The sequence below is a fragment of the Lynx rufus genome, unplaced genomic scaffold (assembly GCF_022079265.1).
Source record: "Lynx rufus isolate CCGP_SWC_20201006 ecotype Redwood Valley unplaced genomic scaffold, mLynRuf1.p SCAF_9, whole genome shotgun sequence".
Classification (NCBI taxonomy): domain Eukaryota; kingdom Metazoa; phylum Chordata; class Mammalia; order Carnivora; family Felidae; genus Lynx; species Lynx rufus.
Window position 1 is genome coordinate 98,503,789 of NW_025814897.1, and position 14,142 is coordinate 98,517,930.

Below are 14,142 nucleotides of genomic sequence, written 5' to 3' on the forward strand. Positions count from 1 at the left end.
AAAAGAATGTATGCATCTATTTCTTGTGTAAATTAAGTTTTCAAGTGGATATAGAAAAAATGACTGCAGAGAAGTGCATGCAGATAAAAAAATAAGAACAAATAATGACAAAGGATTAATAGTTGTTAATTCTGGAATATAGCACTCTTTGAACTTTGCTATATTTAGCATTTCTCTCACAACTAAAAAAAATTAATATTAAATTAAAATAGTTGTTATGTGAGTAAGGTAATTCAGATTTTAGTTATTAAAGTAAAAGTCAAATCAGTGTTTTGCCAGAGGCTTAAGTAGATCTTTTAAGAAGGAAAAGAAAAATGCCAGGCATTCAACATCAGGCATCTGCTGTAAAATAAAACTATTTTAAACTAATTATCAATGTTTTGTGTCGGAAATAAGTCTGAAGAAGGACCAGCTTTTGAACTTTATTGCTGTGCTTCCTTCAAGAACTAGCTTACCTAAAAATGTTATGTTTTCTGTTCTATCAAAAAGGTTGTTTTAAGAGTTAAGCAAATTTTTAAAAATTGCCAAGATTGCATTTTAGCTTCTGACTCTGTTCTCTTTACTTTTATACCTAAGATTTTCCTGATGCCAGGCCCATTTTTTAAAATTCTAATTTCTAAAACTCAAACTTCGTTCAGATGACAGAGTCTGCCACTTGACGAAATGTCTTACTGAATATAAACATAAATGGTTGCAATTTTCTGTTAAGTGAGGCCCCTAGTAGGAAAAAGAAATTAAAGAATAAAAAGATACAAAAATAAACCAAATCTTTACATCAATTCTGACAAAGAAAAATTTCAAATAAATACAATTTTTCAATTGCCCCATTTTCCCCAAATGTAGCCTTAGGTTGTCTTAACTTTGTGACAACATCCCCCACTCCCTACTCCACTAATCAGTTCTCACCTTCTTTCCCTGCTGGAACACGTGCATTTTTCAGCAAAAGTGAGTCATTCATTGGCATCTTGTCAAACTAACCCTGAAACTATAAGGCGGCTCAGTGCTAACAGAATTCCAAAGCTAGAACACTTTCACTAACACACATCATTTTGACTTTAGAGAACTGAATCGCTTTCAGAGCCAAATACATACTAACGAACTCTGTTTATATTTTTTCCTTACAAATTGTTCTCTACCATGCTACCTCCTCCCAATTTTAGCTTGGCAATTCCCTAATCTAAAATACCTCCTGTCTCTGGAGAAGACAAGATGGGGAAACGCAGAAGCACAAGAACAGGAGTGGGGAGAAAAAAAGCCATCGTTCACGCAGCCTGGATAAAGATTCTGTTCTGAACCATTAGTGACTCGTATCTGTTCCACATAGTTCTCAAAATTTCTTTCGCCCCTTAGAACACACAATACAAACACAATCAGAAATCTCCAAGAGTAAATTACTCTTATTACTATTATTTCACGAAATAAAAGTTTAAAAAACCACACAAAAATCAATTATTGAGAACTATTCAGTCAAAAATCTTCAGTAACATGTCACTAGCAGGAACTATCGATTTGCAAATCACCTCATCCTTTTGGTTCACACACAGTCACCTACTCCAAGACAGAAAACTGCTCCTTTTCACCAGAGGGAGGGTGGTGGAGAAGGAATAAGAACACAAATGCTTTGTCGGAACACCACGGACGTTTACTTAGAGCTCTATCAATTGTCACACTCCACCTGGTGGCAGGAGCTGCCTGAATTGGTGAAGGAGAGGTCATTACACAAGAAATCCCAAAGAACACTTTCCAGGTGTCCTGGGGAAAAAAAGCAAGATGCTCTTCTCTTGCTTTTTATATAAATAAATCTAACAAGGTTCCGCCGACGTTTTTTTTTACATAATAGGTCACTATCTAATAAAGAAGAATATAAAGGTATGATGATAATGAGAATAGGAGACCTACAATTAGAGTAATTTATTTACAACCATTTTCTCCACACTAAGTTAAATGTCATTTCAAGCCTTTAAAACGGGTTAACAAGACACATCCAGTAACTACAAGGTTCTCTATCACGTACTCCCACTAACTTTCTTTACCTCTTTCCCCGATGGGTTAGCTATAGAGTTTAATTAACACAGTTAACAGCAGCCTGCACATTGCTTTTAGATATTTGCCAGTAACATATACCCATGGGATACTCTAGACGCTGATTTCAACCAAAAATAAAAATAGATAAACAGAGCTCAAACAAAATTAAAACTGAGTCTGGCTGCCCACACTTATTTTCACACATGAGGAAAAATAGCAGTTCTCCTAGAAGCCTCGAGCAGACATATCTTTAGAACACAATGTTAAAAATATGCCCCCCCTCCTTTTTCCCCTACCTGTTTCTCACTCAAAGCTGTGATTTTGGCTTGGAGTTCATGAAGCTGTTTCTTTAAATCAGCATTCTGATTGGAAAGAAAAAATATCTGTGAGAAAGATATTTCATTTGTTAACAGAATAGTAGCAAGAAGACTTATGCACACTGTATTACAAATGAAGAAGCAATCTTAAGCATTTAGCCAATCAACTTTGCCATGCATTAAACTGCAGTCATGCTACCACCGAAATCCTAATGGACAAATCCTAAATGTAGCTCCTAGCACTGGAACAGGGGCAGTTTCTTTGCAATTGTTTCAAACTACAAGAAGTTTTATACTTTAGCATCTTGCACAGTAATAGTACTCCTTTCTATTGAAATATTGTTATTCTTTATAGAAAGTATCAGTTGACTAAAAACCTAAAGCTTCGCTAATCAGACAAAAGCAGGAAAATGGAAGTTGTAAGTATGCATACACCGCATGCTTAACGGTATTATCAATAAAGATAAGAGTTTTTCCTCCACTTGCCCTCTCTCTTTTTCATAGAGCACATTTGTTATTTTAGCCTAGGTTTGAAAAGCTGTCAGTGCTGCACCTGCCTTAACACTACATCATTCAAATTAACACGCTGACTACAAGGGTATTTTCTCAGTTCTAAAATTCTAGGAATCAAAAAGGAATACTATTTTAGATGAGATACACACTGCACATGCTTGCTTTCTATTCAAGTGGGGAAAAAAAATCCAAAATTAAAATTTTCAAATGCTTAATGTAGAAGGACAGCTTACTAACAGACTAAATATCACTCCAATAAAAGACTAATTTTTCTTCATTGTTTTGTACGCTTTCTTTCAATTCACCCCTGCTTGGTCTTCTGCCAGGGTCAGGGCATACATCCTCTCCCCCCCCCTTATGTTTACTCTATGTTGTCTTTTTTATAAGTGTATTTGATATAAAGCTTCTCTAACGAGATCACTCATAAGATTGTTCAACAACTTTCTGCCCCCCTCAGATTCTCTGAGTTAAGACTGCTCTGTTACAGGACCACCAGCTATATCAGAAATGTTAATATTTTCTAATAATATTTCAGCGCTGACAATGTAGGTTACCATATTAAATATAAAAGAGACTATTTATCTAAGGTATACTGCCTCTTGATTCTCTAAATCTAATTTAAATTTTTACATACTTTAAAAAATAAATAAAGATGGAAAAGCTTCTCAAAGAAGTTGGACTGTCAAACAGGAGTTAAGTATGGGCTATCAACACTAGCTCTCAAAGTCAATGGATTATGTTAAAACACGACAGGCCACCGGCTGCTAAATTTTTGTAGAAATGGATATATTTCCCACTTCCAAAAATCAATCTGTTTCAGTACCATTCTTCAACCAAGAACTTATTTTCTTAATTTTACAATAAGGCGTGTATGGTATGTTTAACAAGTTAAAAATATCTACATATATATATAGATATATTTACATATATATATAATGGATCTAAGTGTTCTGTAAACAGATTATGGGTAAACAAATCCTGAGGGTCTGATACTCTCCAAACTTATGACCCACTAACAACAGCTGCAAAGGAGACACTTCCTGAACAATAAATATAATCATCAAAGACAAGATAACTTTTTTATTTTAAAGTAGGCTTCACACCCAGCACAGAGCCCAACATGGGGCTTGAACTCTTGACCCTAAAATCAAGACCTGAGCTGAGATCAAGACCTAAGGTGAGATCAAGAGTTGGGTGCTTAACCAACTGAGCCACTCGGGCACCCTAAAGACCAGATAACATTTGAGGAAGATTTCTCTTCGGGGACAGAGAATAAAATGCCTAAGTCAAAAACTCCTATGAGAATTTAGAAAGAAGGTACGATCTGCTGGATTGTTACATAAGGTACTTTTAAAACCCTCTTTAAGGGCTCTTTCAAAGATAAAAATTTTTTTTAAGATTTTTAAAAATTATTCCGAAATTATTTAGCCATAGGGTTAAGTATTTAAGTGTTCTGTACTATAAACTATGACAAGATGAGAATGGTTCTGGAACATATACAATAATTCGGAGACTACAGAAAGCCTCATAAACTCTGAATCTAAATAAGTATGCTTATGGAAATAGAATTTAAGCTACATGAAGAGTATTAACTCTCAATTTTTCTCCCAAATACTCAAAGCAATTAATATAAAGTGATGATGAAACAAAGATGAAATGATAATAGCTACACTATAATAGAATGACTGGATTTTTCTCAACCCTTATGACATGAAAACCAATATGCTAAAAATAATTGCTGTCAGAGATGAGATAGTTTTTAGAACTTAAGTGCTGGTCTGTATTTTAGTATGTTATGGTTACTTTATTTTAAATTATTTTAATTTAAAAATTAAAAAAAATAAAAGTAGTATTTTACCTGTGGATCCTGCTTCATTTGAGCAACCAGTTTCTGGTGATAAAGAGAGAAAAAGAGCCATTAGTCTTCCCTATTAACCCACTATGGCTAATCAGACTTGGCCCCCAAAATCTAAAGTTTTAAGTCCACACAAAAAAATGAAAAACATGCAATCAGAATAGACCAAAAGCGTCTATGATCCATATAAAAGGTTAATGAGATACTCTTCCTCATATATATAATATTAATATATTATGTTATATTAACATATTATATTACTATATATTAATAACATATTAATATATTATATTATATTATATTATACATATATAAAACTACCAGTTTGAAATGAAAACCTCCTGCTTTTAACAAAACTGGAGATGTAGTGGGGGATGGGGGCTTTCAAAAAGCAATTTAAGCAAGCTGGATGTTCCAAAAGCCAAACATCCCTTTAAAATGTTGTCATTGTTTAGAGTCCCGAAAGGCCTGGAAAGAAGCTGCTTCCATAACAAAACAGGCCTGTTTGTATACAGCAAAGTACAGATTTGGCAAGTCTGTTGGTTTGGTTCTTAACCACAAAAGGAGCCTAGTGTCAGATTCGACTTTGCCACTATCCTCTGGGGGGGGGGGGGTGTACTAAGTGGAGCAGTGATGCTCAGTATTTATTTAAAAGTAAGGAAGTGAAGGAACAAGACAAAACTGTACCTACCTGGGTTCCTCTGGAAAGGAGAGTGCTACCAGAATACTTAACGAGAAAGACCTTTACTTAGGAAAGCAGAAGTCCAAATAAATGAAAAGGAAAGAAAAATGGATGTCTGTTGACCTAACCCAACCTCTAAAAGCATCACTGCCCAAAGGTAACAATACCCGGGGAGAGAAGAATTTGAAGGATAAAAAAATAACAGGCTGATTCCTAAAAGTATCTGGGAATAAGCTGTTTCCCTAAGTGAATTTTTCATGTAACTAAAAAATCTGTCCCTCTCTTTGAGTGACAAGGTACTTTTACATTTTTTAGTCATAAAATATTTCTAAAATATGTACTTAATCTGCCTTCTTAAATAGAAACAAAAGTCAGCTTTTATTGATACAGGCATGATTATATCAATTAGTATACTATTCCATAAACAACACAATAGGTCCTTACAATAAAGGCCCCTCACTGCTATGATTTAAGGAGTTCTCAGGTCTGCATTTTAGTTTTTTAGTCTACTTTTTTTTTTTTTTAAAGTAGGCTCCACTCCCAACCTGGGGCTTGGACTCACAACCCTGAGATCAAGAGTTGTATGCTCTACTGACTGAGCCAGCCAGGCACCCCTTTCAGTCTACTCTGTAATGCCAAGGAGTTAGCTAGCAAATCTTGCTAATATTATTATGTCTCCTCCAAGAGCCCTTGAACCCCAACTCAAATTTGCTACTTATGATCTGCTGTGTGATATGCTCAATGAACTAATTCTAAGATGATCGAATAGGTTGTAATAGCTTAAGAAATGCCCCTTGAGTAAAATGTATACTCTCTCGTGAGTGACTTCTAATATTTACTGTAGACGGTCAATAGTCTTACTTCAGGTACTAAGATACATTCTGGATAGCCGAGGTTGGCAACAGAAGGTATATGTTACTATATTCTACTTCATATGTGACAGTAGTAACTCTTCTACATCCTGGCCTTAATCTACAAAACAGTAATAACACACATTCTAAGAGTTCAGTGAAACTGAAACATGCCTTATACATACACATTTTTGCCAGTGCAGCCTCAAGGGTAGCCACACTCTTCAATGAAAAAGGTCCTTGGTTTTGTTTTTTTTTACCTTAATTACTAGAGAGTTGGCTACTACACTAAAGTTGCCTTTTTAAAGCCAAAAAAAAAGGTTTTCTTCCATGACACTGGAACTTAAAAACCGACTGATAACCACATTAAGCCCTCATTCTTGGAGGAAATAAATAAAGCAATTTTTCTATCTATAAGTAGTCAAGCTGCATTTGAGATAATCAGAGGCAGGTCAGGGCAAGCTGGGCAACTTAACTAGACCATCCAAATCCCTAGTGACTTTAAGCTGACACCGTGTTATCAACGTTAAGCTACTTTCTTTTGCAAGAATGCAGCAATTTTTATGAGAACAGACTTTATGCCAAAGGTGGGCATAAACTACAGCCCATAGGCAAATTCTGCCTACCACCTGTTTTTATAAATAAAGTTTATTGGGACACTGCATTGTCTGTACAGCAGCAGAGTAGTGACAGAGACCATAAATGACTCGCAAAGTATAAAAAATTTTACTATGTGGCCCTTTACAGAAAAAGTTTGCTAACCTCTGCTTTATACTATTCTCCGTTTCATGTAAAGTAAATACTCCAAAAGTTCAAATACGGCTTCTATCAAATCTGTGTGAGAATAATCAAAAGGCAATTTCTCAAAAGAGATGAGATGCCCATCACAAACCATTATGATTTAAACATTTACTCCACATCAACCATGTGTACATTGCTAGTTTCTTAGCCATCTCCCTGTCCATAAAGAACAAAAATATACGTCTACCACAGCAATATTTTCCTAACGTGCGTCTATCCAGTAAACTCCATTTCAGCCCTAATTCCATCCCTTACTGAAAATACAAAAGGGGTGGCTTTTGCTCCGGCATTTAGTCAAATATATGACCTGGCTCTGGCCTCAGCCTAATAGCCAGTGCCTACTTTGATGTCATTTCTGGCATTCCCGAACTCGTCATGATCAGTGATCATGGAGCTTAACACATGCCCAACCAGAATAACAACATCAGATTTACAAACAAGACAGGTCACTTGTATTTACTGTTAATACTTAATTTTTTCCCAAAATAATATTCCAAATGTAATTACAGTGAAAATGTTTTGTAAGTATATAAGTTAAAAATATTAGCCATCAACATATAAATGATTATTATTGTACAAACAAAATATGTAATAATTAAGGATGACTATAAAAGCTCTGATTTATGCTAAAAAATAGTTAAATATAAGGGGAAATAGGCAATGTAAATATTAGGACACTGGGATAACTTTCAGAAGAATATTATATATATCCCTTTTGGGCGAACAAATTAAATTAGATTTTAAAACAAAAAACATTAAATTTTTTCATAATTGTAATTTTCATAAAATGCTATGCTTGAATGGAAAATATAAAACAAAATAATATGTAATTTTTTAATTAATGTTTATTTTTTTTGAGAGAGAGAGAGACAGAGCACAAGCGGGGGGGGGGGGGGGGCAGGGAGAGAGGAAGACACAGAATCCGAAACAGGCTCCAGGTTCCAAGTTGTCAGCACACAGCCTGACATGTGGCTTGAACCCATGAACTGTGAGATCATGACCTGAGCCAAAGTAGGAGGCTTAACCAACTGAGCCACTGAGGCACCCCCCAGTGCCCCAATAATATTTAAGAATTCTCATTTTTAGTAATTTAGTTCAATTTGTTTCTTGAGAGGAGGAATATCTCCTAAAATCATGTACAACTTTATTAAATATCTTTGATCCATACAAATTTCAGATTGATTATTGTTCTCCAGAAATTTCCTCTGTGACGATGTAAGCTGTGAACAAATTATGAATTTAACTGTTGTCATTTTCCATTCAGCCAAATTAAGTATTCCACACACCTCTTGGTTAAAATACTTACAACCTGGGAAAAAGACAAACTTATTTTTATAAACAGATTTTTATTCCCAATTACTAACAGAAGCAAGGCCAAATGAAATAAAATGTGCATAACTTATTATATACTAAATTTCTTACAATTACCATAAAACAAAACACTCTTCACACAGAAAAGCCCACCTGTACACAGCAAACTGTAAGACTACTGCTGAGCAAGAGTTTAACAGATCCAAAGCAGCAGCAGGGATTCTGAACACAGAGACTTTGTGTGTGTGTGTGTGTGTGTGTGTGTGTGTGTGTGTGTGTGCCTTTGAAGCTTTCCTGTAAATTCTCATCCACCTTAATCTAAGCAACGTGCAAATTTAGTAGTTATCAAACCCCCCAGGTGTGTTACCAACAATTTCAGAAGTTAACCTTAAACTATTCAGGTAAAACAAGAGAAACTATACCTAGGAAAAACACCTTTAGAAAATTAGTCCCCTTCTCCTTTCTACTCCCACGCCCCAAACATTCAAAAGTAGTCAATTCATCATCATTTACCACTTTTAATTGTGTGTGTGTGTGTATGCATTTATCTTGAACCTAGGACCACATTCAGCGAATGTCTAGAAAAGGGATATAGACAGTGATATTCTGCTTACAAAAATAAATGTTAAGGAGGCTGTTATTTAAGGATAGCTTTATGTCTGGGTTACAGTTATATTAAATAAGATGTATATACATATAAAATATATTATACATATTTAATATTTTTATTGATATTATATAAAAGTAATTATTAATGTAATTTTACTTATATACTTTTAAGATTTGTTTAGCCTATGTATACCTGAGGTAAATTGTAAGAATTGTGAAATTTGGAATTTAAACATGGGATGTTTTGTTTACTAGAGATTGGAATCAAGGTATAAAGCTGAGTTATGCATAAAAACTTTGGTATAAATGACAGTCAAACATGTCTCATTACTTAAAACATACAAGTCAAGGCACATGAACAAAGTCTTCAGATGAACCAAAACACAGGATAAAAATAGCTTTTTTTTTTTTTTAACACCTTTGGCATATGAAAAAAACATGCCGTTGTTTTCTCTAGAAAGGAAGTCAGGAATATTTTATTAACGTTCTTTTTTCTTTTTAATTTTTTTTGCAAATGTCTATTTATTTTTGAGAGAGACAGAGACAGAGGTGGAGGGGCAAAGAGAAAGGAAGACACCGAATCCAGAGCAGGCCCCAGGCTGCAAGCTGTGAGCACAGAGCCCGACGCAGAGCTTGAACTCATGAACCATGAGATCATGACCTGAACCGAAGTCAGATGCTTAACTGACTGAGCCCCCACGTTCCCCTAAAGTAAAGTTCTTAAAAGTATTATCAGTGAGTTTGTTACACAGTGATAGAAAGCCAATGACATGGCTCTTGGACAACTGTCTGAAATACGGTTAAAAACTCCTGAAATTCAGAGATGGGCCAGTTTACTAATCTTAGCCATTACTTAATAACACAACATGGGAGAAGCCAATAATGGAACATACCTGGTGAACCTGAATTTCCACTTTAAGAGCCTCCTGTAGAGTCTGCAACTCCATCCTCCACCTTCTCCACTTTCTCTTATGTCTGCTAAGTCTACAGTTTCTTCAGCCTCCGTTTAAAATAACAAACTCCTCTTCTCACTGCAGCTGTAGAGATCATAAGATGTTTTTGGTAACAAAGGAAATATTCATATTAAATAAGTTATATTCGTTGAAAATTATTTGATGTTCTAACACAGGGCATGACACTTCCTAAACAGATTTCTTCCCAAAATGAATAGTTTTATACTGAACTGGTATCAAAACTTTCTGGATTTTATTCTTTGAACATTCCTCTACAGAACACTTCAAATAAGTAAGAAATGGGGGGAAAAGTGCGTACTCTGGTCATGAAGGCATCTAAGCATGCTTAGATGCTCAGCACTGTGGTACATACACATTCTGAGGACACATTGCTGAACAAGACCACTTCTGCCCCAGATGAGCTGGGAACCTAGAGGGCGAGACTACAACCACCCAGGACACACAGTCTTAGAGACACATAACAACAGGGTTCTATATTTTTCATCACACAGAGTGAACTGGGAAGTTCAGGGTCTCTCAGAGGTTAAAGAAGGCCAGGGTACTTTCATCTGGATGGGTTCTCAATACTATTTTAAAAATAAAACTGAAAACAGGAAAATTCTGGTGTCCCTTAAAGGTTTACATTTACCGAATTAATACTTTACACAGGCACAATGCAATGTAACTGTGCTTTCCACAAAGTTAAGACAGGCATGTTAAAAAATAAATCTATAGAGGTGGTGGTCTAGCAGATTAGACACTTCCAGCTTGACAACGAACACCATCTTCTTCAAACCCGTCAGCGCATCTCTTGTGGCTGTGTGTGTAACTGCAAGTGGGATAATGTCAAAAGTCTAGATTTGTGAATGTGAACCCTCCCATTCTGCTCTGCTCATCACTGTTACAATTTACATGAACTCAATGGCTAATTTCTCTTTTCATTTTTTTTCTTGAATGTGGCCTTAGACGTGATTTTAGGTACCCTCCCAAAGCAAAAGTTTGCTTTGGCCAGAATAAATTCAAACTTTACTTCTTTCTCTTTTCTTCTTTGTAACTATAAAACCTGTAGTAGTTAGAGCAGCTTTTCAGCATTCTTACAAACTGAGGAAGGGAACAATCGGGAATTTAGAAGAACCACTACTCCTTAAACCAATTCAATAAGATTCATAATCTGTGCACTTTCCAAAAATTATTTATCTATGAATCAAGTCCGTATTCAACCTAAGTTTTCCCTGACTTAACAGTTATAGTAGAATCATTAACTGTACAATATATTCCTGTGAACATTAATTTTCATTACATTTGCTTAATCTCACTAGACTTAAAACATCACTGGCAATCTCTCCCCTAGGATTTATGTGCTATGTTATGTAATCTCAAAACACTCTAACTTAAAAAACAGTAAGTTTCAAAAATGTAAAATTCCTTCAAACTTACATATATGGAGACTAGGAAAGGACCACTGTACAATGATACTATCGGCCAAAAAACTTATCAACCAAAAAAAGCATTATGTTTAGGGGAGATAATTTGGACAAGGAGACATATTTTGATGAACAAACTACAAAAGCAGTTTTTTAGCTACTCACTATCTTAGAAAATCTAAGGAGCTGTAATAAATATCCGAATCATAAAGTTACTAAGACTAATAACTGTTTTTGCTGTCATGTAAGTTTACAAACAAAAGCAAATGTTAAGACTATACTATCACTCTAATTTTGCTTTTTTTATAAAGATTTTATTTGTAAGTCATCTCTACACCCAATGTGTAGTTCGATCTTAAAACCCCAAGATTGAGAATCACACGCTCTACCAACTGAGCCAGTCAGGTGCCCCCAGTTTAATTTTAAATGCTAAAAACCATCTCCCTACTCAAACTTGTAACTTACATGTATTAGAGTTATTCCTGAAAACAGTACCTGATTTAGTTGAGTTAGTTTTAACTTTTGCAAGGTACTATCAGAAAATATGTCCAAAATTGATTCCTTATAATTTTTGTCAAATTATGAATCACTTTGAAGTTAATGGGATATTTTCAACAATAGAAAGGTCATATTTACTTTTACTGGTAGTAACATAAAACATCACACTTCAAGTCAAGATAAAAACTCTGGAAACAAAGGGCAGGTTAAAAACATGGAGAATTTACAATATAGAAACTTATACATAACAAAGGGTTAACATAAATTATATATTGGGAGTGCTCACAAATTAATTTTAAAAATATGAAAAAGCAACTCAGAAGAATAAGAAAGGCCAACAAACATGAAAAACATCCATCTTCAATAGTCACAGAAATGTAAATTTCAAGAAGGTAAGTTTTGTCTATCAAACTGACAAAGACTTGTAGAAATGAGAATACTCTGAGCTGTCAAGAGGACAGGTCAGGTGGCACTTTCGTAATTTGCTCCTGGTTTTCTCTGGGTGGTAGCACTAAAGGTTATTTACTTTCAATTTTTCAGAGTACTGATGTTTTAAAAATTTTCCACAGAAAATATGCAGTTCTTTTTAAATTAAAAAAAAATTAACTGAGCATAGCTAAAGCCTCAGAAAATTTGGTAGTGATGAAACAAAGTGTTCAGGAAAAGAAAAAGTAAAACCAGGATTTAACCTGAAGGCTCTAAATGTCAAAAAGTGCCTCGCAGGATATGAAGCCTGTAACTCAAGTTAATGAGGAGCTGACAGCTTTTATTCCTTCATCAGATTGTTGTCTGCTTATTAGAGACACAAAGAGGCACAAAATTTTATTTGGCAATGACTAAATGCCAATTATTCCTTTTCTTTCAAAATAACACTGAAGGGTTAAAAAAGTGAGTGGCTTGTTATAGAAAAACTTACGAAGGGATTAGAAGATTCATTTTATATCCTACTTCTTCAAAAAGTTCTCTTTCTGGATAGCAGTTTTAAGAGACTGGTCTCAACCTCTAGGAATAAATTATATACATATATTTATAGCTTACCAAAACAAGGCAAGAATGTGTTAAATCCTTTTAAAAAATATTTTGGGGGCATAGACAACTTATGTGCTGTCATATGAAGACTATTTGGGGGCAGTTAATGGCATCATAAAAAAAGGTTTTATTTACTAAATTTGTAAAAAGATGATTTATCATATTTTGACCAATTCCAGTAAGTTAAAACTAACAAACCAGTTGCTACAAGGTAAATATAAACAAACTCACAAAGCAGTAATCGACACACTCTACGGAGATACCCAGAAGCTCTAAATGCTACCATCACAGAGGGCAATTGCCTAGCACAATATACCAACATCTGTTACCTTCAAAACGGTACATGTCAAACTACTGGGACACCTAGCGGCCTCTCACCTTCAAGTAACAAAAAAAAACAAAAACATGAACAAATAAAAACTCCACAAACCAACAAAATAAAAGTAATAACCAAATCCCACTAAAAAAGGAGCTGTGCTATCTGGAAAGAACGAACACTCACTATCCCCCAAAAAACAAATGAACAAACAAACAAATTTCATTTACTTGCTGTGTAACCACTCTCAGCCTCAAGGTTTTAATTTGTTTGCTTATAAATCAGAAAAATGGGAACAGTTATCATCTACTTCATCAAAGCATTAGGAGTTTTAAAAGGGATGAACTTCTATGAAAAGCCCTTTGTAAACTACAAAGTTCTACACTATTCTTAACATACTTAACTCTTGTTCATACACACAAACTTTGTAATAAACTTCTCAAAACAGTATATTGCTGAGAAGACTGTATGTAGGCTTTCCTGTTATCCAATTCTCTAAGAAAGGGACTTCCCACTATTTTACCAGGTATAGTCCTGCTTAGAGATATGTGTCTTTCATTAGCAATCTAATGATGTAGTGATGCTGTACCTCTGAACTGACTACTAAGAAACAATGCTCTGCTCCTGAATTGGAATAAACCTTTTTTCCAATCAAAACTCAAGTCATCTATCAAGTTTTCTTTAACATTAAGACTATAAATCACTGTGCCCTCAGACCGCATTCCCTAAAAATGGACAGCTCAGTGTTCTCTATACCAAATATTTACTTGGTGTAAGGTTCCACTTTTTTTTTTTTTGATTAAAAGTAAACTCCACACCCAACATGGGGCTCAAACTCATGACCCTGAAATCAAGAGTCGCATGCTCTACTGACAGAGCCAGCCAGGCGCCCCTCTACTTCTTTTTTTAAAAAATTAAACAAACCTACTCTAAAGAGTATTCTGAGTAATACATAGAT

At 34.9% G+C, this 14,142-nt stretch overlaps 1 protein-coding gene across 11 annotated transcripts in view; it reads right to left on the reverse strand.

The window, feature by feature from the left end:
• Positions 1-14,142, reverse strand: part of PHF21A (PHD finger protein 21A) — a 196,401-nt gene that overhangs the window by 151,163 nt on the left and 31,096 nt on the right. For 7 of the 11 annotated variants that reach the window (XM_047070571.1, XM_047070572.1, XM_047070568.1 and 4 more), the window contains 3 exons: positions 9,858-10,001; positions 4,714-4,746; positions 2,322-2,408 (listed from right to left, as the gene is read on the reverse strand). In XM_047070571.1, coding sequence (XP_046926527.1) covers positions 2,322-2,408; positions 4,714-4,746; positions 9,858-9,911 — 174 coding nt within the window. In that variant the 5' untranslated portion in view covers positions 9,912-10,001. The remainder of the gene's footprint in view (positions 1-2,321; positions 2,409-4,713; positions 4,747-9,857; positions 10,002-14,142) is intronic. The other 4 variants (XM_047070575.1, XM_047070574.1, XM_047070573.1 and 1 more) reach the window with 1 other exon arrangement.